Consider the following 25,115-nt stretch of genomic DNA (forward strand, 5'->3'; position numbering starts at 1 on the left):
ATAAAAGGTGGGTCCTCTTTCTATTCTCATATATGCTAAAATTTTTCTCTGCCCATCAAGAGAGTTTGTGATTACAGAAGAGAAGAAAGGGAGAGAAACGCTGCCTATTTTTGATTCAGTCAAGATTCAAGTTTTAATTTTCATACTATGGAATCAGGTATGTATTTCTTTTATATATATGAGAAAGTTCATCAAGTTTCAAGATCCTGTAACTTTATATTTGTGCAACTTAGGGCATAGAAACATGAATTGATTATTGATTCTTTGCCTTTGATGAGTTTGCTTTTAAGTTGACATTTCATGTTTATTAAGACATTTGTTTTCTTTGAACTTACTGAAACCAGGCATCAGATTCCAGTAGCAGAACTCTATATCATGCTGGAAAAATTTGTCCTTCTATTATACTAATGCTGGAAACGTCAAAACCCCACTTTCTTTACATCAATTTTCTGATCATTTTTAAGTGCTTTCATTTCTTTTATACTAAGGCATGTAATATTCTATTTATGGTTTCAAATTTCATCAAAAATATTTATTGTCTGATCTGTGCAGCATTTTGCATTATGGAAAAGATGAAGAGTGGCATTAGGAGAGTGGTTGAAAGAACTCAGTCTCAGTTGATGGTTTGTTCTGTTTTGTCACTATTCTCTATCCTTTCTTCATTTCATAATATTTAAACAGAAAGCTCATCACAGCCTCGGTTTTCTGATTTTGTTTAATGCGCAGAATTGATTAACTAGTTGTCTACCTAGACTAAGATTTTCCAAATTGTGTAACTGATTTGCTGAGGAAATACACGAGGGAAAAGCAATGAATTAACGACCAATAAAAATTATCGTTCAATGTTAGAAATTTCTCTGGGACACTTGTAACAGAATGCAAATTTGCCCGATGGAACCAGTGCTACATCTTTTGGATTTCACATTTTCTTGGTCAGTACATCTGATGTATATATCTATCTCCTACTTGCTTCTTGAAAAGAACAAGTTGTTATTGATAATACCCAAGTTGTTTTTAAGTATTAGCATCATCTCAGTTGTATTCCTGTAAATAATAGTTGAATTTTCATGTCATATTGTGCTTTTGCATTAAATGTTCATGGAATGATGAATTAGTCCAGATTTAATACAAGGAATTAAGAGTTTAAATGGAAGATTTAATCATATTCTTGTTAACTGCTCTCTTGTTTTGAAATTTCTAGAGATAATGTGTTTAAGAAATTAACTTTTATCTACACACACATACACACTTTATATTCTACTTTCATCCAGTGACATGTTAAGATTTAAGAGGGTGCATTTTAAATCTAGACAGTGAGAAAAACACATCTAGTAATGGTTTTCAAAAACTAATATTGAGAAAAACACAGCAAGTAACAATTCATTTTTTGATTGATGTTGAACAGGTTTGTTAAATAACTGTCAATGCCTTTCTCGTATGCCAAGGAGCTTTTTCAATTGCACTGAATTCCCCATTTGAATTACTTCTATGGTTCATTGAGGTTTGTTTTCTGAATTTTTATGCATCAAGCATGTTGAAAATTTAAAATGCCGTTTACTTATGAAGAAAACTTGACCTTTATATGTTAGTTATGATGCAGTAAATTATATGACAGATGTTGGCAGAATGAGGTTTTTTTTTGCATTTCCTTTGAGGGCTTAAAAGTTATTGAAACAAGGCATCAAATTTCAGCTACAAAACTTTCTATCATCCTGTATATATCTTCTATCAGTTGTTTCAACTATTTTTTGTGATACAATTTTTAAAGACAGAACATTGTTCTTCAAATTAAATCAGTGTTTGAAGAGAATGGTATCAGCCTTACAAAATTTAATTGTCTTTTGTTTTTCAAATTCATTTGTTGAAAACAAGTTATAAAATGATGTTAAACAAGGCGACGAATTTATCGGGACGAGGAAGTCAAACATAATGGTACAAGTATGCTAGATGAGATAAAATATAAATCATTTTGAAGGTTATTGTGACAATACAACTAAATTCAATGGGAAGGTCTCAACACCACATTAGCATGGTGTATTCAAGTTGACAGGCCTGGAAAAATCTTGGATAACCTATGTACTTCTTAAAGGTCATAACCCCACTTTCGTTAAATCAGTTTTCTGATAGTGTTTAAGTTCTTTTTTCTTGGTACTAAGGCATGTAAGTTTATATTCATAGTTGCAAGTTTCATCAAATGTTTATTGTCTCAGTGCCGTATTTTGTGTTGTGGAAGAAAGGAATAATGGCATTTAGAGAGTAGTTGAAGAATTCTGATAAATATATCAAAGTTAATACATGGTTGTTTATGCATTCTCAATACTAATGTTTGTTCTTTCTTCATTCTTGATGTTTAAACAGAAGCACATCACATCATCCTCTTTCTGAATCTACTATTTCTTTAATGTGTAGAACTGATTTCCTCACCACAGGGAATGCTCAAGGCAGAGCAATGGCAGAAACTTCATTGATGCACTTGTAGAACTAAAGGCAAATTTGCCTTATGAAACAAGTACTGAATCTTTTGGTTTTCACATTTTTTTGGGTGAGTTGGCCTCTGATCTATATTTCTGTCTCTTACTTGCTTCTTAAATAGAACAATTTACTACCCTTTTTTAGAATTAACACCATCACTGTAATTTGTAATCCTATAAATAACTGATGCATTTTTCATATGTCACAGTGAGCTTTTGGCATCAAATATTCTTGGAACAATGAATCGATCAAGACAAGAAATTCAAACATGATTAATAAATCAAGCAACTTATTGATCAGTTTTGAGATGAAAATTTTCATCTATTTACAGTTGTTTGAGATAGTAAATACAGGGTACCAGTTTTTTACAAATCTTTTTAAAGACCTAAATGTTAATATGCATTTGGTCTCTGAAGCATGTAAAGGAATTTGTTGTTTCTAAAAGTTGTATAAACATTATCTGTAAACCAAAATTATTGGACAGTTAGCTTTGAAGATTTAATCATTTTTTAGTTTGTTCTGGTATGATTTTCTTCTTAAGCTCTCTATTTTATTATGATTTCTGGTCTGGTTATCAATTTCTGGGAAGCTTATGATTTATCTACATAGACACTTTGTTTTCTTTTATAATTAACTGAAACAATTAATTTTGTGAAGGATTTTCAAGGCTATTGTGATTAGTTAAAAGAGAGCAACACTACATGACCAGCTTTCGCCCCACCTAAAACTCTGTTCTACGTTGGAGATAATAACTGCTTGTTTATAGAAATGAGAAATGTTGAACAATTGCACTTCAACCAAATGAAATTGAGATTGTTCGAGTTCTGATTTGCAGTTATTGCAATCCCTAAATTAACTTAATAACAAATTGATTTATGACCACATACGTCATATGACTTACAGTACTTTTGCCTTGTTCATCTTGATCCTTTCCATTTCTGTGGAGCTGAGTATAAATATTCACATCGTTCATGGGATGATGGGAGGTTCACCTAAGAGTTTTGACTTACAGTTCTGCCTTATTCAATTTGTTAATTAGGTTTAGTAGGGTGGTAATGCACTATGGCTTTGCATGTTCTACATGATTAAAAGGTTCTCCTGTAATGCTAAAGCAATCATTGAGGCTCTAAAAGGTTTTTCAAATTTAAGTGAATTGGAATCGCTTCTTCAACGTATTAGTAGATCTGTTGTTGTGAAGAAATTACTCCTTCTTCAAAGTTGGTATTCATTTGTAGTTGTGGTAAATATTCATTGCACTTTTTATCTTATGCTCATATTCATTCTTTATTGTTTGTCAATTTGTCAATTTGCCGAGCTGTCTCATAGCTTCCTTCGTAAGATGAAAAGCTTTATTGCCTATGGGGAAGGTTTTGTGAAAGTGTTATTAGCTAATGAGCTAGTCGTAGTTCTTAAACTATTTTAGACAGCATCATGCTACTTGCCTTTGGAATATGATTTTTTATGCTCTCTTGTGTTTATCTCTAGTCGTTTCCTTGTTGGGAGCTATGACTGGTAATCTAGATAAAAAGAAACATCAACAAGAGCCAACAGTGATGTTTGCTGGAACGACTCTTCTCAATGTTCAAGTCAGCAAAATTAAAGAACGAATAGAAAAGTTTAATTTTTTTAATGTTGTCTTACTATATTTTGGGTCGGTATATGTCATTTTCTTTTTGTTGGATGATGGCTTGAAACGTTACCGTATTGACACTTAAGTGGAACGACGTCGCTTTGCTCCAACTGACAGAATCAATCCTGAGCGTTGATGAAAAAGGGAGATCCAACGGGTGACATTTAACCCTAATGTTCCCATATAAAAGCAGAATTATTTTTGGCAATAGAGGCAACAGAGATTAGTCTTTCGTTTTTCGATTACTCTCTCTTCTTCGGTAAAACACCATTGTTAAACCTTTAGGGTTTCTACAGTTTAGGTTTAGTGTTTCCTGTAACTTGGGTTTTGAGTGACTGGTTAGGTCATTTCTGGGTGTATTGTATACACTGTTCTTAGGGATTCGAAGGGTGTAATCTCTAGGGTTTGGTTACGGGTTGAAGAAGGGGTTTTGAGTGACTTGTGTTGCTTATTGTGTAATCTGTAAACTTGACAGTTTTAGTGCAGCGAGCTCGTGTGATTCTCGAGTTCAACGTGGACGTAGCTTGCTCAATCTTAGAGCAAGTGAACCACGGTAAATCTGTTGGTATTGTGTTTGATTCTTGATCTTGATTTGTTGCTTGTGTTGGTTGATTCTTTCTTTGAGTAGTTATAACAGTGGTATCAGAGCCATCTTTTGGAAGATTAGGGTTTCGTGTTGTGAAATTAGGGTTTCGCGAAATTAGGGTTTCGTGAAATTAGGGTTTCAAAAATTAGGGCTTCTGAAATTTGGGGTTTTTTCTCGAATCTGTGCAAAGGTATATAGGCTGGAAACCAGTAACAGCCTTAAAAACTGCTTGACAGCAATTGGCGAATTCTGGTGTAACAAAGCCACGTACCTTCAAAGATTCTTTGTTGTTTTACTTTCTTTATTTCTTATTATAACTGTGCAAAGGTATATAGGCTGGAAACCAGTAACAGCCTTAAAAACTGCTTGGCAGCAATTGGCGAATTCTGGTGTAACAACGCCACGTACCTTCAAAGATTCCTTGTTGTTTTTCTTTCCTGTATTCTTTCATTATATTGTAATGAGTACCACTCGTATGGAGATCTCCCAATATGATGGGAAGATCGATTTTGGGAGTTGGAAGAAAAAGATGAAAGCACTGCTGTCCCACAACAAGGTTGCCATTGCACTGGAAGAGGACTCCGAGAAATGGCCAGAGGAGAAGTTGAAAAAGAAAGAGGAGATCAATGAGGAGGCATACAATCTGATAATCATGAACTTGTCTGACAGCGTCCTCCGGAAGGTAGATGGAATTGAATCACCGATTGAACTCTGGGGTAAACTCACTACCTTGTATGCTTTGCAATCTGCCCCCAACCTAGCTTTTCTAAAGGGGGCTCTATTCTCTTATAAAATGGATAGTGCTAAGAGTATAGAGGAAAACTTAGATGATTTTCTGAAAATGACTTTGGTTCTAAAAGGGACAGATCAAGCCTTAGGAGAAACTAGCCTAGCTATGATTCTATTGAATTCCCTGACTGAAGACTACCAAGTAGTCAAGAATGCCTTACAGTACTCTGGTACTGTACCAAACCTTGACCTAATAACAGCAGGACTTAGGGCTAGAGAACTAGAACTGAAAACTCAGAAACGGAATGGCACTAATCTGTTTGTTAAGAGTAGACCAGAACCTAGTCACACTGGGAAAGGAAATCAGAACAATCAGGGGGCTAGAAATAAGAAAAAATGGAAGGGCAGTAACAAGAATAGAGGTGAATCCAGGAAATGCTTCTTTTGTAATAAAACAGGGCATATTAAAAAGAACTGTTTTGAGTGGATTAAAAAGCAAAAGCAAGGGAATACTGAGAATAACCTAGCTACTACTAGAAACCTAGTAGAGGAGCCTGAAGTCCTTACTGTGTCAATGAATGACACTGGTGAAGAGTGGGTGCTGGACTCAGGCTGTTCCTTTCACATGAGCCCTAGGAGAGACTGGTTCCAGGACTTTGAAAGTGTTGAAAATGAAACTGTGTATATGGGAAACAATAATGCTTGCAGAGTAAAAGGGGTAGGTACTGTGACCCTAAGGGTTAACACAGGAAAAGTGGTAAGATTAACTAGGGTCAGATACATACCTGAACTTAAAAGAAACTTAATTTCCCTAGGCACCTTAGATGAATCAGGATGTTGTTACAAAGCAGAACATGGATGCTTGAACATATATAGGGGTAACAACCTTATTCTGACAGGAGAGAAAAGAAATGGCCTCTATATCCTTTGTGGAAATTGTCCCCAAAACTGTTTTAACTCTGTGGTTACCTCCACTAACTTGTCCAATACAGAAAAGTGGCACCTTAGGTTAGGCCACATGAGTCAAAGGGGCATGGACATTCTGAAGAATAAAGGGCAGTTTGGGAAGGACAAGACTACTTCCCTTGAATTCTGTGAGAATTGTGTTCTAGGGAAACAGCATAGAAATAGCTTCACCAGAGGGACACACCTAGCAACCAGTCCACTAGAATACATCCACTCTGATCTGTGGGGACCTGGAAAAGTAAAGTCTCATGGAGGAAATAATTACTTCATGTCTTTGGTGGATGACTATAGCCGCAAGGTCTGGGTATACTTGTTGAAAACAAAAGATTAGGCACTAGCCAGGTTTAAGGATTGGAAAACCCTAGTAGAAAACCAAATGGGAAAAAAGGTGAAGGTCCTCAGAACAGACAATGGGCTAGAATTCTGCAATCAAGATTTTGACAAGTTTTGTAGTGACCAAGGGGTCTTAAGACACAGAACAGTGACATATACCCCACAACAACAGAACTACAAATAGAAGTAATACAAGGATTTGTTAATAGTAATAGCTGATGGGTCGTTCAACTTATCATGTGTTCTTTCTTCTTTCTCATATTTTACTTCTTTGCTTGGCTCAATCGGAAAAGAGGTTGAATCCTAGATGTCCAAGTTTCCATTGTGGTTTCCTGGGTGATGTCGGATTCCCCTACTCAAATCGAACTCATCCGGATTGTGGGTTGCTGATTGTAGATAACTGCACTAAAGGTGTTCAGAAGATTCAGTTGGGGAAGGGTGGGCCCTGGTTTAGTGTCAGTGCCATCTCTCAGGATATTATGCTTAATCTTAAAGAAGGAGATTTAGAACAATCGAAGATCTGTAGCCCCAAATCCTTCAAAACATTTATTCTTCCCATCTCTCCTTTTCTCTCTTTTAATTTGCCCTACAATCAATCAGCGTTCCAATGCCCCCCCGGTTACAGGCTCCCCGAACATTTCGCTTCTGTTTGCAATAACTCCAAAGGCTCCGTTATCGTGTACAAAAACCCAACAGATCATTTTCCAAGTTCTCCACCTCTCTGTACACCTTTTAACTACCGAGTGAATATGACTCGGAAAAGTGTTGAATATTCTGATTTGTTTATGGGTTTTTTCTCTCTGAAAGTGAATGTAACGGATGAATGTTATGATTGTTTTTTTGCGGGAGGGCAATGTCAAACTGATAGCAAGGGAAACTTTAGATGTTTTGTGACGGGAAGAACAAACTCCAATATATCTTACACTCAAAGAACACACATCACAAATAACGGTGAAGTGCTACGATTTTGTCTTGGTTAAATACACGCCTTGCTTTCCATGTTTTACCTATTGTTTTTCTCTATCTTATTTGCAGCTTTACATAGATCTATATAACTTGCGTTAATTCTAGTTCCATAACAAACAAATTTATCATGACTTTTGTTACATTCATAATCTTGAGAAGAACTTGGATGATGATAAGTTGATCAAATCACTCCAGTGTTTATTGTTTAAACTAAAACCACTTATTTGTAACTTGTTGCAGGGGATGGGAAAATGAAATCAGGAATGAAGCTAGGCATCGGACTTGGTAAGATACCCTTTTAACCAAATATCTTTGTGGCCATCTTTTCTGCTTATTCTTTTCTTCTAGTTTTCCAGAAAGCCTGAAATCATCTAGGCAATTGATTTTAAGGGCATTCACTGTATTTAACTCAGAAGTCTAGAATTTATCTGAATCAGCTGTTGAAAACAAAACAGAGGATCCTTCTAATAACCATTAAAAATTGTCTTAACAATTTGTCATCTTTATCTTCTGATGACTCCTTTCAAAATAGTATTAAGGTCTCTATTCGTGTTAAAGACTTATCAAAAGTTGCAGCAAAAATATAGCCATCAAGTCCCTTTTCTTAGAACTATATAAGTTAGTCTTGCAAGAGATTCTTTCTGCACATATACAAATATTTGTGGCATTGACACCCTCCAAATTAACCATTCCAAATTGTCTTAACGATTTGCCATCATTGTATTCTGCTGATTCATTTCTTCAATTAATTACAGCCGTAGCAACCATTGCGACTGGTATATTGATAGTTCTGGCCTTTTGCTCTTGAAGAAAATTGTCACCACATAATGTCATGGTCGTCTTCATGAAGAAAACTAAGAATTACCAAAACATTGAGGCATTTTTAAGGAATCATGGATCACTTCCTCTTAAAAGATATAGTTATTCAGATATTAAGAAAATGACCAATTCATTTAGACACAAGCTTGGCCAAGGAGGATATGGAGGTGTTTATAAAGGTAGGCTACTTGATGGTTGCTATGTAGCGGTGAAGAATTTAATTGATTCTGAAGGTAATGGTGAAGAATTTATCAACGAGGTTGCTAGCATTAGTAGGACTTCTCATGTCAATATTGTCACTCTTTTAGGTTTTTGTTTTGAGGGTCTTACAAGAGCTCTCATCTACGAGTATATGTCCAATGGTTCTCTTGAGAAGTTCATATGTGAAAAAGATCAATCCCAAACAAATCATTCACTGAAGTGGGAAACACTATACCAGATTGCAATAGGCATAGCTCGAGGATTAGAATACTTGCACCGTGGTTGCAGCACACGAATTTTACATTTTGACATAAAACCTCATAACATTCTCTTAGATGAAGATTTTTGTCCTAAGATCTCTGATTTTGGTCTTGCCAAAATTTGCCCCAAGAGAGAGAGTATTGTATCAATGATAGGTGTACGGGAGACAATTGGTTATATTGCTCCAAAAGTATTTTCTAGAAACTTTGGAACAGTCTCTCACAAATCAGATGTTTATAGCTATGGAATGATGGTTATAGAAATGACAAGAGGAAGACAGAGTAACAATGTTGGAGTTGACAATAGTAGTGAATTATATTTTACGCAATGGGTTTACGAGCGTCTCGAAGTAGATGAAGAACTTGGACTGCAAGGCATTTCAAATGAAGAAGATAAAGAACGTGTAAGGAAGATGATTATAGTGAGCTTGTGGTGCATACAAACTAATCCTTCAGACCGGCCAATAATGAGTAGAGAAGTGGAGATGTTGGAAGGGAGCATCAATTCCTTGCAAATTCCACCCAAGCCTTTCCTATCTTCACCGAGATCAGCCCCAAGAGATTCTTCAATTAACCTACTAAGTTAAATAGTTTCGGAAATGATGTATTAATCAACATTCGTATCTTCATACTGAGAACTGTGATTTTAGATTCATTAGTACATTTTCAAATTTATCTATTATTAATACCTCTACTTTTTAACTCTGTTCTAGTAACTACTTTATTCATAGGCACTAAATGATCACTGGCTTGCTTTGCTCCTCCATTTACACCTCAACCCAAAACCGCTAAGAAAACTACATATTAGTTCATATATAAATCAGCTCTAGATCAACAAAAAACTACATTACTATGAGCATTATGTAACCTATTGAAAAGTGTCTGACAATTTAACAAATACGGTTAATGATCTCTCATATTTTATATTTATTTCCTTCACATTTATTGTAAGACCTGGGAAAGCAGTGTAGCATATAAGAATCTAGCACATTTTCAAGGTAGCATAGAATGGTTTGAACAAAAAGACATTGATGCATCTCCATATAAAAACAAAGTAAAGAATTGATGGGAAACGGGGAAAAATTGGTGGGTGTGACTCGTGTGTACACATGCATCACACACCGCCAAAATCGAAACGTGGCTCTAAATAAGAGGATAATAGAAAAGAACAAGTATTCTTGTGAAAGGTGACGTGGTGGCCCGCTTTGTGTGCTAGTTGTTGTGGTTTTGAAGGAATCATGTACGTGAGTTATACAAGGGTGCCTTTGGTTAGGATCCGTTACTCTAATAATACTATCTTATATTATTGTTCATTATCATATTTGGTTAGTAAATAATAAAAAATTTTAGTCTTAATACCATCATTTCTTATATATTCTAAGATTACTTGATAACTTTAATTTTGTTACAATTTTATCCATAACTAATAAAATATTTGGACATTATTATCCTTGTAGTTTGACCAAATTAAATCCCCAAATTGATTTTTCACCAAATCCATTATATATCTAATCTAACCAGTTAATAATATAATATAATAATAATATTAATGATATAATATTAAAAAAGAAGAGCAATTCAAGGGAAAGTTTCTTCCAAAATTCTTTTATTTCTACCAATCAAACATATTAGTTATTTATATTTGTCAATTTATTTCAATCTAACCAAACATGTTTAATATAACATTTTCAATAATCTTCAAGTTAATTTATTTTTCCTTTAATATAATATTCCGGATAATGAATAAGGAGCAACGTGATAAACAAGTTGGCCCATGCAAATGATTTAAAATACTGAACATGTGCATAGGTCTAGACGTGTCAAATAAGTTGAAGAATCCTCTCCTTTATTTCCAGTCAACTGGCGTGTTTTGCTTTTGAAGGAGAAGCGACTCTGCTTCTATATTGAGAGGAACTGTGAAGAAACGTTAAGAGATAAAGAAGTTTGGAAAAATGGCTCGTTTGTCTTGTCTTGTGTGTTTGTTGTCTTTCATCTCTTACTTCTTGGCTTGGCTCAAGAAGAAAAGAGAATCAATCCAAAAGGTCCACCTTTCTCTTGTGGTTTACTTGACGAGATCGGCTTCCCCTTCTCCAATGGAACGCATCCCAAGTGTGGCTTATGCATAGTGGATGACTATGACAAAACGTTTTAGAAGATTCAGTTGGGGAATCATGTGGGGCCATAGTTTTATGTTTCACGCTTCGTGACCAAGAATTGCCGAATCAGTTCGACAACAGCAGCTGCGGATATTAGAGGGTCTTCCGATTCCCTCTCATAAATTGTTGTAACTGCTTCTGTTTGTTTAATTTGTATTTTAAGTTACAGCTGTACACTTATCTTTAGGGATACGTTTCCAATCTGTTACAATCCTTTGTATTTATATATGCTACTTTAATGTGAAGCCGTGTGGCATATTTCCTCTCCTCTGTTGCTCTGTTTCTCTCATTGATTATATGGTATCAGAGCATTTAATTGCTGCTGCTCTCTTCTCCAGCCACTAGTACCATGACAACAACCAATAATTCTAACTCTCCACCTGTTATTCAAAACACAAATGAACTAAACACATCTCTCATCTTCATCAATATCTCTGCCCAAGCCCCACTCAAACTCACCACGACCAATTACATCTCCTGGAAACTTCAATTCCACACTGTCTTTGTCGACTATGACCTCTTAGGATATATAGATGGATCCAAACCTTGTCCACCCTCCACTATTACTCAAAACAACACCACTGTACCAAATCCTGCTCAGAATGCCTGGATTAGACAAGACCAACTGATCCTTAATGTTTTAATTGGATCTCTTTCTCCCACAATTATCCCGTTCATCGCTAGAGCCAAAACATCAGAAGAAGCTTGGTTGATCCTGGCAAACACATATGCCAAGCCATCTCGAAGGTGCATCAAGCAGGTAAAGAATCAAATTAAAAATCTAACCAAGGGGTCTCAAATTGTTACAGAGTTTCTTCAATTGGTGAAGTGTGGGGCTGATGAACTTGCTATTCTTGGGGCACCAATGGATGAAGATGACCTCACAGACAAAATTCTTGATGGTCTTGGGGATGACTATAAAGAGCTTATATGTACAGTTCAAGCCCGCGATACCATGATCAAGTTTGATGAGTTCCACGAAAAGCTTCTAAATTTTGAAGCGTCTCTTCAAGGTGCAAAATCTGAACCCTCTCATTTTCCAGCCTCAGCAAATCCTGCAAATCGTAAGACTACAAGTTGGCGTCCCTCTTTCAACTCTGGTAACACCAACAATAATTGGAGTCCATCAACACACTCTGGTAACAACAGTACAAGTTGGCGTCCCTTACCTAATACCAATAATCGCTCCCCCGCGTTTCCTAATGCTGGACAAAACTCGTCTTGCAACCAATGACCTCCTTCTTAACCTTACCTTGGTTATTGCCAGATATGTGGAATACAAAGGCACACTGCCAAGAGATGTCCCTCTTTTTGCTTGGTGCCAAATCAACCCAATACAACTCCAGTTGCACTAGTGAACAACACTACGACACCTGGCAACCTCGAGCTCATTTTGCAGCCAACACTACTCCCACCACTCCACAATGGCTACTAGACAGTGGTGCTTCTCATCATGTCACTACTGACCTGAGTAATCTATCTCTCCACAAACCTTACAATGGTTTAGATGACATTATGATTGGTGATAGATCAAGTCTTCCTATAACTCACACTGGTTCTACTTCTTTTACCACTCATAACACATCATTTAAATTAGACAATGTTTTGTGTGTCCCTAGCATGAAAAAGAATCTAATTTCCATTTCTCAATTTTGTACATCAAACAATGTCTCTGTTGAATTCTTACCATCCTCTTTTCATGTGAAAGAACTTTGCATGGGGGCAATCCTTTTGAAGGGTCACACGAAGGATGGGGTGTATGAATGGCCGGTTTCCTCTTCCCCAACATCTCCATTAGTAGCTTTTTCTAGTGTCAAAACTTCTTCATCTGAGTGGCATCATAGAATAGGTCATCCTGTATTTCCCATTTTAAAACATATTGTTTCACATTATCAGTTAGATTTGTCTTCCTCTTTGATCTCTGATTTTTTGTGTAATGCTTGTCATTGCAATAAAAGCCATAAATTACCTTTCTCTACATCTACTTTTATCTCCTCTCAACCACTTGAAATTATTTTCTCTGATGTGTGGACTTCCCCTGTTATCTCCCATGATGGTTTTAAATATTATGTCATATTTGTTGATCACTTCACTAAATACATTTGGTTTTATCCCCTTCAACAGAAATCTGAAGTTAAAGACATGTTTATCAGATTTAAAGCCATTGTGGAAACACACTTTCAAAATAAAATTCATACACTTTACTCTGATAATGGTGGTGAATACTTAGCTCGTCGACCTTTTCTTGCTACCCATGGGATCACTCACCTTACTACTCCACCACACATTCCTAAACACAATGGGTACTCTGAAAGACGTCATCATCACATTGTCGAAGCAGGTCTCACTCTCCTCTCTCATGCATCACTTCCTTCAACATTTTGGACTCATGCCGTTGCCACTACTGTTTACCTAATAAATCGTATGCCCACTCCTACACTAAATCTATCATCTCCCTATGAAAACATTTTTGGCTCGTCCCCAAACTACTCTAAACTTAGGATTTTCGGTTGTTTGTGCTACCCATGGTTACGTTCTTATTCATCTCACAAACTTGAGTCTCGTTCCAAGCCTTGTAATTTTTCTAGGCTATTCTCTTACTCAAAGTGCTTATCTATGCTATCATCCTCCCACATCTAGAACGTATGTCACTCATCATGTCAAATTTGTTGAGTTCGTCTTCCCCTCTCTTACTGTATAAATGCAATCTATCACTCTATAACCCAACACCGTCTCCATATGGATTCCTCCCATCATCACAGTTCCAACCAACCAGGCTTCCACCGGGACATTCAACACATCATCTACAGTTCAACCTCAAGGACATCCCTCATGTGATGCTTCGTTCCCTACTACCAGCACAACCCCACACATACCACATGAGTCTCCTATCCAACCTACCATCTCTATGCCTTCACCTGAAATCCAACCAACCAACTCGATGCTTTCACCTAGAAACTTAATCTCTCCACACAACTCTCTCACCCTTGTGATGTCGAACCAACCATTGTGACACAAGCCCTCAAAGATCCAAAATGGCGTTAGGCCATGTCTGAAGAATATGATGCTCTTGTTCGAAATGGGATATGGGAGCTTGTCCCATCAGATTCTAGTCACAATATAGTTGGATGTAAGTGGATTTTTCGAACTAAATGTTACTATGATGGTTCTATTGATAGGCATAAAGCACGCTTGATTGTGAAAGGCTTTCATCAACGACCAGGAATTGACTATCATGACACTTTTAGTCTTATGGTGAAGCCTACTACAGTCCGTTTAGTTCTTAGCCTTGCTGTGAGTCGTGGTTGGTCTCTATGACAACTGGATGTAAACAATGCCTTTTTGCAAGGTCATCTCTCTAACGATGTTTATATATCCCAACCTCTAGGTTTTGTTGATTTAGATAATCCAACTCATGTTTACAAGCTTCGGAAAGCAATTTATGGGCTTAAACAAGCTCCACTAGCATGGTACCATGAACTTCGCAAATTTCTTATTGCTTCGGGTTTTCACAATTCTTATTCCGATACATCTCTTTTTGTTCTAAACACTGGTGGTAACCTTCTCTATCTTCTGGTTTATATGGATGACATTATTCTTACCGGTAATGATGATGCTATGGTTCACAAGTTTATGCAATTGCTTTCTCACCAATTTTCTCTGAAAGATCTGGGACACTTATCATATTTTCTTGGTGTGGAAGTTATTCCAAATGATCACGGTATACTGCTCTCTCAATGACGTTACATTGTTGATCTTCTTACTCGTACAAAAATGATGGATGCTAAACTAGTACATACTCCATTACCTACCAGTCCTCCAATTACATTGCACTCAGGTTCTCCTCCAAGGATCCCACAGAGTATAGAACAATTGTTGGTAGCTTACAATACTTACTGATCACACGACCAGACATTGCCTTTGCTATTAACAAGCTTTCTCAATATATACATCAGCCAACTATAGAACATTGGATTCTTGTGAAACGTCTCTTGCATTATCTGTGTGGTTCCTCTAGTGATGGCATTCAGCTTTACCATGATTCACCATTCTCTTTACATGCCTTTGCTGATGCAGACCCGCTCTCTCTACATGCCTTTTCCGATTATGACTGGGCTGGCAACAAGGATGATTTCACATCTACTAGTGCCTATGTTGTTTACATTGGTCGTAATCCTATCTCATGGAGTTCCATGAAGCAAAGAACAGTTACTAGATCCTGTACGGAGGCTGAATATAGGTCAGTAGCTGCCACAACTATAGAGCTTAACTGGATAAGTTCTCTCTTGATAGAACTTGGTGTTGTTCTTCTTCAATCACCTATGATTTATTGTGACAATATCGAGGCAACCAACTTGTGCTCAAATCCAATTTTTCACTCCAAGATGAAGCATGTTGCCATTGATTTTCATTTTATTCGTGAGCAAGTTCAAAATGGCACTTTACATGTTTCTCATGTTTCAAGTGATTATCAGCTTGCTAATGCCCTTACAAAACCTCTTCCCGGGTCTCGGTTTCTTTCACTTAAATCCAAGATTGGTCTCGTCACACGACCCCAATCTTGAGGGGGCATATTAGAGAGTCTTTCAATTCCTTCTCATAAATTGTTGTAATTGCTTCTGTTTGTTTAATTTTTGAATTTGTATTTTAAGTTACAGCTATACACTTATCTTTAGGGATACATTTCCAATTTGTTACAATCCTTTGTATTTATATCTGCTACTTTAATGTGAAGCCGTTTGGCATATTTCCTCTCCTCTGCTCCTCTGTTTCTCTCATTGATTATAGCAAATGCTTACAAACTTTGAGTCTTCCCATCTCTCATTTTCTCTCTTTTGAAAATCACTACAACCAAAACATATTCAGATGCCCCCTCCATTATGTTTAGCCCATAGAGTACTTCAGTTTGGTCTGCAATGACTCTAAACACTCGTTTTTATACTATCTCCCAACTGTTGAATTGCCAAGTTCTATATCTCAATCATGTTCAAGTATTCCCTTCCATGTGAATAAGACTCAACACAGTGTTGAACTTTTCAATTTGTCAACTTATGAATTCACCCTGGTAGTAAATGTGACAAAAGAATGTCGTAATTGTTATAAGGCGGGAAGGCAATGCCAAACTTATGGCGACGTGTTCAACAGGATTCTGTGCTGTGATTATTTTACTTGCTGTTGTAGAAACATGTTTGTTTGTTCTGTATGAATTATTTGTTTAGCCTTGAAGTTTAACAACTCTGAGATATTAAATCCTCTGTCTCTCATCAGATTTTCGTGTGCATACATTTTTTCTCTGCCCCGTTACCTACTTTAACTGAAAAGACTTTTCAAAGAAACATGTTTGTCCTCAATTAATAGTCTTATCACAATGATAGCTTGAATTTAAATCCTCTGCTTTATGAGACATAGTTAGAGAAGATAACCACTTCCAAATCAAATAAAGATTCTTGAAATGTCAATAGATTTCCTTGTGCTTACATTTGCTGCCCCATTGCCTACTTCACCTAGAAAGAATTTTCTTTATCACAATGACAACCACCTCTTAAATTTAGAGATGACAATGGCCCAATTAGCACATCCCTTTCTTCGTAGAATTAGTTCCTTTCTTGCCTCGATTATCAGGAAGTAATTAACTCAAAACGCTACCTTATCTGTTTATATTTTTCTCATATATGTCAAACCCATTTTCTGAACTTTTGTCACAGGCCCTCCAAGAGCTTCGCTTCTCCAAAGTTTGTAGACCATTTAGCAAAGTTTCTCTTTTATTCAGTAATGAACAAAATGGGCAATCATTTTGTGGGTATTATGTTGTCCATTTTCTGATCTCATGAGAACTATAAGCGTTAAGTAAGCAGTGGAGACGACGACTCAAAGACTTCAAGTAAGTCAATCGTCAACTCTTTTTGTAGTTACTAACTATTAGTCTTTTGGCGGACCAATAAAAATTGATTTTTCATGCACTGTACGTATGTGATTTACGCGAATGTCCCGTCTTGCCCTTGTTTCGTTCTGTTTTTCTCAAGTCTTCCCTGTGAAATTTCCAAGTCAACTGTCGTGTCTATAATGAGAAGAACTATTATGGTTGCTTTTTTTGCGAGAGAGCATTGTTAGAGTCATGAAAGTGACTCTATTTTGGTGATAAAAAGACCCTATGTGTAATTGAATTGAAGTTATATTGAGACAACTAAGATAAATTATGAATTTATGTTTAAAAATCATATTTTGAGTTTTTCTTACTAATTTGGCATGTTTGGATTGAAATTTGAGATTGTGTAAGTTGATATTAGGATGTGATTTATTTTCTAGGGTTGACATTGTCTCATTTATGCCATTTAGGGGTCACATTGTCATAATCTTGGGGTTATTTTTGTCACTTTCAAACATGTAGGGACCAAATGTTAATTTGCCAAATTTTGTATAAAACTGCAGCTCGTGGTCGCAGATTGGGTGGCTGTCGCCCACCCAAACACTTCACCTTCTCTGATCAGATTCTGGCTAGCTTCTATGGTGACGGTTCGTCTTCCTCATGCACAGATCATCACCATCCTGTCATCACCACCGTGATAACGCATCTCCACCGCAAATCACACTGCGTTTTCTGGTGACGCTTTGCATTCTAGCCATGTTGGGCCATTTTTTGATGACGTTTGGGCTCCCCAAGACTTGATCTTCCTTCCCCACGGCCGGATCTAGCACTTCCAAGCTTCAGTCGCTGCAAAAACTGTCGGAATATGCAAAATAGCCGCTGCGCCTCTTCATATTCTAGCCAAGATCTCGCTCATTTCTGGTAACCTTTCACCTCTCTACGACCTGATCTGAACTCCCCATCACCAGAGCTTTCCATCGGTACCTTCGAATCCCATTTCTGCCACCATTTTTCGGAAGACCCACCGAAAAATTAACGTTTTTCGATGAGTGCGAATGTTCGTATTCCGGGCTATCCGCTGGTCATTTTTGCCCCTTCTTTGCATCATATCGCTGTCGATTACTTCCTCTCCGCCATGATCAGCTTCGTTTCCATCGTTTTAGCCTCCGTCATCACCACTATGAGCAGCTGAGTTCCCAATTGTCTGTTACAACATAGGCGAGATCGGGATTGACGCCATTGCTCTCCTCATCAGCTCTCGACTAGTTGAATGAGCCCAAATGTTAGAAATTCGTTTAAGTTTCTTGTATTCAGATTATATTTATTTTCGTTTCAGTTTGTTTGCGATGCTTTAATATTATTCTGATGCTTGACGTGCTGAATTGATAATGTCCATTGAGAACGTTTATTCATGTATAACTTTTCGCATAATTGAATGTCAGTTTGAGATTATTGAATGTTGATTATGACTTTAAATTTCTTCGGTACTGATTGCAATCAAGTTGTATTAGCGTTTAATATCATTTCTACTAGGAATGCATTTGTTGTGTAATTAGTTGATTGGATGATACAAGTTGATAAGTTGTACTTGTTAACGTTGTACCAACTAGTGGTGTTTAAGGGTTTAACATTTTTTGGTTAGTCGATGATAATCTTTAACCAATCGATCTGTAACTAAGACGACGGGGAGACATGATAGATAATACCTAGATTGCCGAGAGATATTTTTATTGATTTGCCTAGCCTTGTAGGTTTAGGAAATTGAAGAGCGAGGAGAGGAATTGTGAGAGTTGGTCTTGAGTCAAATCAAACCGGTAGCAGCAATGCTTTTAATATTGTGTTTTAGTTAGCAATTTATTTGATGCTATTTAATTTCTTGCAAGTAATTAGTTTCCTTAGTTTTAATCAATCATTCTGCCAATTTCTCTTTCATTAACTCGAATATACATTAGGTCATTAGTCTTGCTCTCTATGGATTCGACCCTACTTACCGCTAACTACGGTATTTAGGTCTAATTTAGTGGCCGTGACGACTGGTTCAACAAAATTTTGGTGCCGTTGCCAGGAAACAACATGCTTTTGACTTTGTGTGTATTTGGGTCTGTAAATACTTTAAGTCTAACTTTTCTACGTTCTTTAATTTTCATTAGGAAAGTTTCATTCGTGTTGGTTTTTATTTTGCAAGAAGATCGCAATTGGGGAAACATTGTAGTGTGTCATGTGCATCAAAGTTTAAGCGTGACCTGATTGTGATATTCTCTAATCTTTTTAGCTTTAGTTCTTTTTAGTTCTTGTTAATCGTTTGTGTGATGTTTGGATGTTTCGTGTTCATTTAGTTTGTATGTTTCATGTTCATTTAGTTTGCATGTTTGTATTAGTTTTGCATATTTTGTTTTTATTCATAGGATTTAGTTTTAGATTTAGTAATAATTTCTTTTTGTTTGATTGTTAGTTTAGTTTGTTGATTGTGTGGATTTTTTTTTTTTTTTTTTTTTTTTTTAGGGTGTTATCATATTTAGCTTTATTTTTCTTTATGTGTGGTTTTTGAATTTGCTTTTAGTTCTTTTTCTTTCTCTTTTTCTTTTAATTTTGATGTTGTGGTTGTTGGTGGAACCTTTGGTACACTTGTAATGAATGCTTGGTAGATAGTCATATCAACCAATTTTATTACCCTTGGATTTGAAAATAGAAAGCACGTAGGATGGATGATAATCTGTATCCCATGTACAACCATCTAGCTTCTAGGATTCCTATCATAGGGCAGCCGCCTAGGAATGGTGGCATTTATGAGGTTTCTCCCTTGGACAATATAGACTCCAAGTTGGAGTCTTTAGCCTATCAATTTGACACGTTCATATCCATACAAGGGCAAGCTTCTAGGCAACCACCTCCCAGTAGGCCAAGTCAATATGTCTTTTCTATGCCTTTAGACCTTTTAGTTGTTGAGTACACATTTGAGGAACTAGCTCCCTACAATTTTGAGGAGCAAGTGCAAGATGCACAAGGTTTCCAGAGACGGAATGATCCATATTCGAACACATTTGATAGTGAGTGGCATAACCATCTTAATTTTGCATGGAAGCAGGAACAATCTCAGAATGTCTCACATAATATGCTATATAGTTCTTCCAATCAACAAGGCAATTATTGGGACATGTATTCGGTCCAACCACCTGCCCAACCTAGGATCCCACCCCCTGTCCAACAGCCCACTCTAGAGCCCAGTTCACTGGAATCAATGATGGCTCAAATGCTCCAAACCGTGCAAGAACAAAAAGATGACATGAATGCTAGGTTCAATGACTTAGAGTAGCATTATCAGATATTACATTTCCATTCCCAATCTATTAGTAAGCTAGAGACCCAAATTGGTTAAATAGCTGAAGCGGTTTATAAGAGAGAGAAAGGCTATTTGCCGAGTCAAGTTGTAGATAATCCTAATGGTACACCTCACCAAATGGGGTGTCATGAACAAGCTAGGCTTGAGAGGGAATTATATGCTGAGTTTGGAGAGAAAGAGAGCTTAGAGGGAAACCAAGCCGAGAGGAGTGAAAGAGAACCAACCATAGAGTTAGGTGTGTCGAGTCATGAAAACGAGGAAGTTGGGGAGAAAGAACCATCCCTTGCATTTGACATGCTGATAGAACCTTGTCCTCAATACCTAGAGTCGAATAATGCATCCAACTTTAAGGAAACTACTAGGATGGAGGAAATAGTCGAGCTGTTTAGATAAGGGCTAATTGGTATTCCACTTCTAGATGTCATTAAGCTCATACCTGCCTATGCTAAGTTCTTAAAAGACTTGTGCACATGGAAATAGCATATTAAATTCAAATATGCCTTCTTGGGACCTTGTGATACCCTACTTGTTGCTGAATGGCGAGGACCATGTAAGGCACCGTCGACATTTCAACCACCTTGAACTTTTCTGTTCACACTAAGTCTGGCTAAAGACTTTAAACTTAGCACTTGTGAGAGGCAACCCACCTTTTTAAATATGTTCTTATTGCTTTTATGTTTTTGTTGTTTTTGTCTTTGCAAGAATTGCCATGTTTGGAAACTTATTAACTAGTCCAAGGCTACGCTTACGCATGCTCCACAAACTCCGTTGGTGACAACCGCACCATTGTTCCTTAGGTTGTATCTCTCCACCTTATATGCTGTTATTGTTAGATTTCTTGTTTCTCAAATATGTTGGACGATTTTAATGTTATTGATCAATGAGGTTGCTAGCATTAGTAGGACTTCCCATGTCAATATTGTCACTCTTTTAGGTTTTTGTTTTGAGGGTCGTACAAGAGCTCTCATCTACGAGTATATGTCCAGCGGATCTCTTGAGAAATTCATATACGAAAAAGATCAATCGCAAAGAAATCATTCACTAAAATGGGAAGCATTATATCAGATTACAATAGGCATAGCTCAAGGATTAGAATACTTGCACCGTGGTTGTAGCACACGAATTTTGCACTTTGACATAAAGCCTCATAACATTCTCTTAGATGAAGATTTTGTCCGAAAATCTCTGATTTTGGTCTTGTAAAAATTTGCCCCAAGAAAGAGAGTATTGTATCAATAACAGGTGCATGAGGGACAATTGGTTATATTGCTCCAAAAGTATTTTCTAGAAACTTTGGAGTAGTCTCTCATAAGTAAGATGTTTACAGCTATGGAATGATGGTTATAGAAATGACAGGAGGAAGACAAAATAAAAATGTTGAAGTTGATAATAGCAATGAATTATATTTTCCGTAATGGATTTACCACCGTCCTAAAATAGGTGAAGAACTTGGATTGCAATGCATTTCAAATGAAGATGATAAAGAATGTGAGGAAGATGATTATAGTGAGCTTGTGGTGCATACAGACCAATCCTTCAGACCGGCCAACAATGAGTGGAGTAGTGGAAATGTTGGAAGGGAGTATCAATTCCTTGCAAATTCCACCCAAGCCTTTCCTATCTTCACCAGGATCAGCCACTAGAGATTCTTCAATTAACCTACTAAGTTAAGTATTTCTTGAAATGATGTATTAATCAATATGCATATCTTTATACTGAGAACCGTGACTTCAAATGTATTAGTACATTTTCAAATTTTTCTGTTGATTAAAACCTCTGTTTTTTAACTCTGTTCTGGTCGTAGGCACTAAATGATCACTAGCTTGCTTTGCTCCTCCATCCTCACCTCAACCCAAAACGCTAAGAAAACTACATATAGTTCAAACATAAATCAAGTTTTTCTTACTTTCTTTATAAGCAGGGTAGCATATAAGAATCTAACCCATGTTCAATATTATGCGATATGTGATTCTGCATTTCTCCAAAGAAGAAAAACTTTTAGACCTTTTCATGCTTTAGTAACTTTTGCCTTAATCAAACCACACAAATTTTCTCCAAATTTACGGACCATTTAATAAGAATCTTTGTAGTTATTAACAATCTGCACAACAATTTTGGTCCTCTACGTTTCTTAGTAAAGAATCTTTTTTTTTAATCACCGAAGACTTATCTTTATTCGGGTGTTTAAATGTGATCCTGGCTAATTAATTTCAACTCGCTACAGTGCTTCAATTTGATAACGAAGTTTCTTTATATGTACTACAATCTTTGATACACCAATTTGTCTACAAGTTTTGTCCTGACTGAAAGATAAACCACCGTAGATCATTATTACTATATATTTCTATTGGACTCTTCAATGCAAATTTTGTTTGGTTAATGAGAATTAAGTGTCAGTTAAATGCATACTCTGCTATTACAAGTCTTCTTTCCAAGTTAATTGCTCAATTATCTAAACAAAGGACCAGGATCATCTCTGTTGGCTTTTTAGCTAAAAGTGTAAAGGAAAGAAGAAAGAGTCGAATGCAATGAAGTTGGCTTAAGAGTTCATTTGATTTTCATTAACTTAAACTGAAATATATACAAAAATTTTACATCAACTGTTACTCCTAAACTTGCAGAACATTACTATGAATTTTAAACTTTAAATATAGCCACATTACTTGCTTCATTTAACACAAAAACAGCTGACTTAAACCACATTATTTTCAGGTCCATTCACCTACTTCTTTCAGCTTCAACTTCGGCTCCATTCAGCTGCATTAAGTACTATTCCAGAAAAATATCACTTGGCTTAACAATCACAATCTGAGCTTTTAAAGTCTTCTTTGTAAATGTGTAATAGTTAAATAGAAAACACTAAATAATAGATATGTATTACAAGAGTTGAAATATAAATCAACAAGATACACAAATATATGATACATGATTTAGAATTGTTGGGATATTGTGGCTCGCTTTCCTATTTGTTCCCATGTGAAATTGTATGTCTTTAGAAAAACTATTTAATAAATAATACAATTGTAAATAGGAATAGAATTTAGGAGTCCTATTAGAAATTGAGATATGAATCCTATTAGAAACAGAATATCCAGTATGCTACCTATAAATATAAGGGTGAGAACCAATTCAAAGTGATGAGAGAATGTGAGAACATTTGACATTAGCATTATTAAACATCATGGGATGAGTGTCTTAGAAACTGGGATTGTTTCAGCCTTAGGTATTGGGTTGAGCGTTGTTAGAAACTAGGATTGTTTTCGCTCTGTTTTATGTACGGGGTTTATGATGTTGTGTACTCTTGTATATCGTGTTCATGAAACTATAGTGGATTTCTCTCATCCGTGGATGCAGGCAGGTTATGTTGAACCAGTAAATATCGTATCTCTTTGTGTGGTATAATTTATTCCTATGTTATTATCTCGAAAGTATGTTTTTCATTGTGCGATCTCCCAATAAAGACTCCAAGTCAACTACTGTTTTGGAGGATAAACAACTGAGAAGAAACAATAACAGGAATGATATAACAAAAGAAGTAATTCAAAGATTTCTTGATAGTAATAGTTAATGTTTGGAGGAGTTCCTATCATATCTGTTGTCAATTAAGGAATTTTTTAATATCTCGTGTGACTAACCTTCTGTTCTTTATTATCTCTCGTCTTTGTCTTGCCTTGGCTCAAGAAGAAGATGGAGTCAACCCCAGACGTCTACCTTTTGAATGTGGAAACCTGGGAAGCATAGGCTTTCCCTTCTTCAGTGGAACGAATTCTGATTGCGAACTATGGAAGATAGATAAGTGTGATGAACAAGTTCAAAGGTTTCAATTGAATAAAGATTGGCCATGGTTTTATATTACAGCGATCTCTTAGACTAACATGGTGCCGTTTCAAGAATACGAAACAATACCACCAAAACCTTTAAAAATTTTGAGCATTCCTTTTATATCATTGAACCATTCAATCAAATCTTTTTCAGATGTCCCAGTAATAGAAGTATTGCAAATTTTGTTCCGGACTGCAAAGACTCCAAACACTTGATTGGCTACCAAAACAGCTCAAGTGGTGATGAATTCCAAAGACTTAATTCCCATTGTTCTGTGATTCAGCTCCTAGTGAACAAGACTCAAAATGGTGTCGACTTCCTTAATTTATATATTGGTAGGTTTCGTCTTCAACTGAATGTAACCAGAGCATGTCAAAAGTGTTATCAGACAGGTGGCCGATGTCAAATTAACAACGAGGGCCAATTTCAATATGCAGAAAGAACAAGTATAAAAAACAATCTGTCTAATTTATTTTTTATTTATTAGAACAAACATGGTTGTGTGTTGGAATATGAACACTTTTTGGTAATTGATGAAGAGTAGTTGAAAAAGAAAAGGCAAGTAAGAATAAAAAAGAATTTAAGTTTTACCCAAATTTCTATTTTAGGAGTTTGAATTTGAGAATATTTGTTTTCCTTTATGTTGTAAATCAATACCAATCCTTCAACCTGCAAGATTAGTCACAATACAAAACAGAAACTGCAAGAACAATGAACAATCACACAACACAAGATATACTGTGGTTCGCTTGTTCAATATAGAACAAGTTACATCCACATTGAACTCCAGAATATGGAGCTCGCTGCACTAGTATTGATTACCTCAAAGATTACACTTTACAGAAGAATCTTCTTCACTATCACTCATAGAATCAAACACTCATTCACTTCCCTGTATCCCGCAAATCCTAATAAACCCTAGAGTACTCTATACCCTTTAAGGAACCCCTGCCCTCAAACAATACTCTA

General features: G+C 36.4%; 1 protein-coding gene across 1 annotated transcript; it reads left to right on the forward strand.

Annotated features, from left to right (window-relative positions):
• Positions 1 to 8,514: 8,514 nt before the first annotated feature.
• On the forward strand, positions 8,515 to 9,549 carry LOC116112321 (PR5-like receptor kinase). The gene is made up of 2 exons (XM_031398475.1): positions 8,515 to 8,986; positions 9,065 to 9,549. The coding sequence occupies exons 1-2, from the start codon at positions 8,515 to 8,517 to the stop codon at positions 9,547 to 9,549; spliced, it is 957 nt and encodes a 318-aa protein (XP_031254335.1).
• The last annotated feature ends 15,566 nt before the right edge of the window (positions 9,550 to 25,115 follow it).

The sequence above is a fragment of the Pistacia vera genome, unplaced genomic scaffold, assembly GCF_008641045.1.
Source record: "Pistacia vera cultivar Batoury unplaced genomic scaffold, PisVer_v2 Contig660, whole genome shotgun sequence".
Lineage (NCBI taxonomy): Eukaryota > Viridiplantae > Streptophyta > Magnoliopsida > Sapindales > Anacardiaceae > Pistacia > Pistacia vera.

Excerpts from the sequence above, each read along its gene's own strand:
- LOC116112321 (XM_031398475.1), top strand. The coding sequence starts at position 8,515 with ATGGTCGTCTTCATGAAGAAAACTAAGAATTACCAAAACATTGAGGCA. Across the intron at positions 8,987-9,064 it reads AGAATACTTGCACCGTGGTT|ATTTTGGTCTTGCCAAAATT; the intron begins GCAGCACACGAA and ends CTAAGATCTCTG.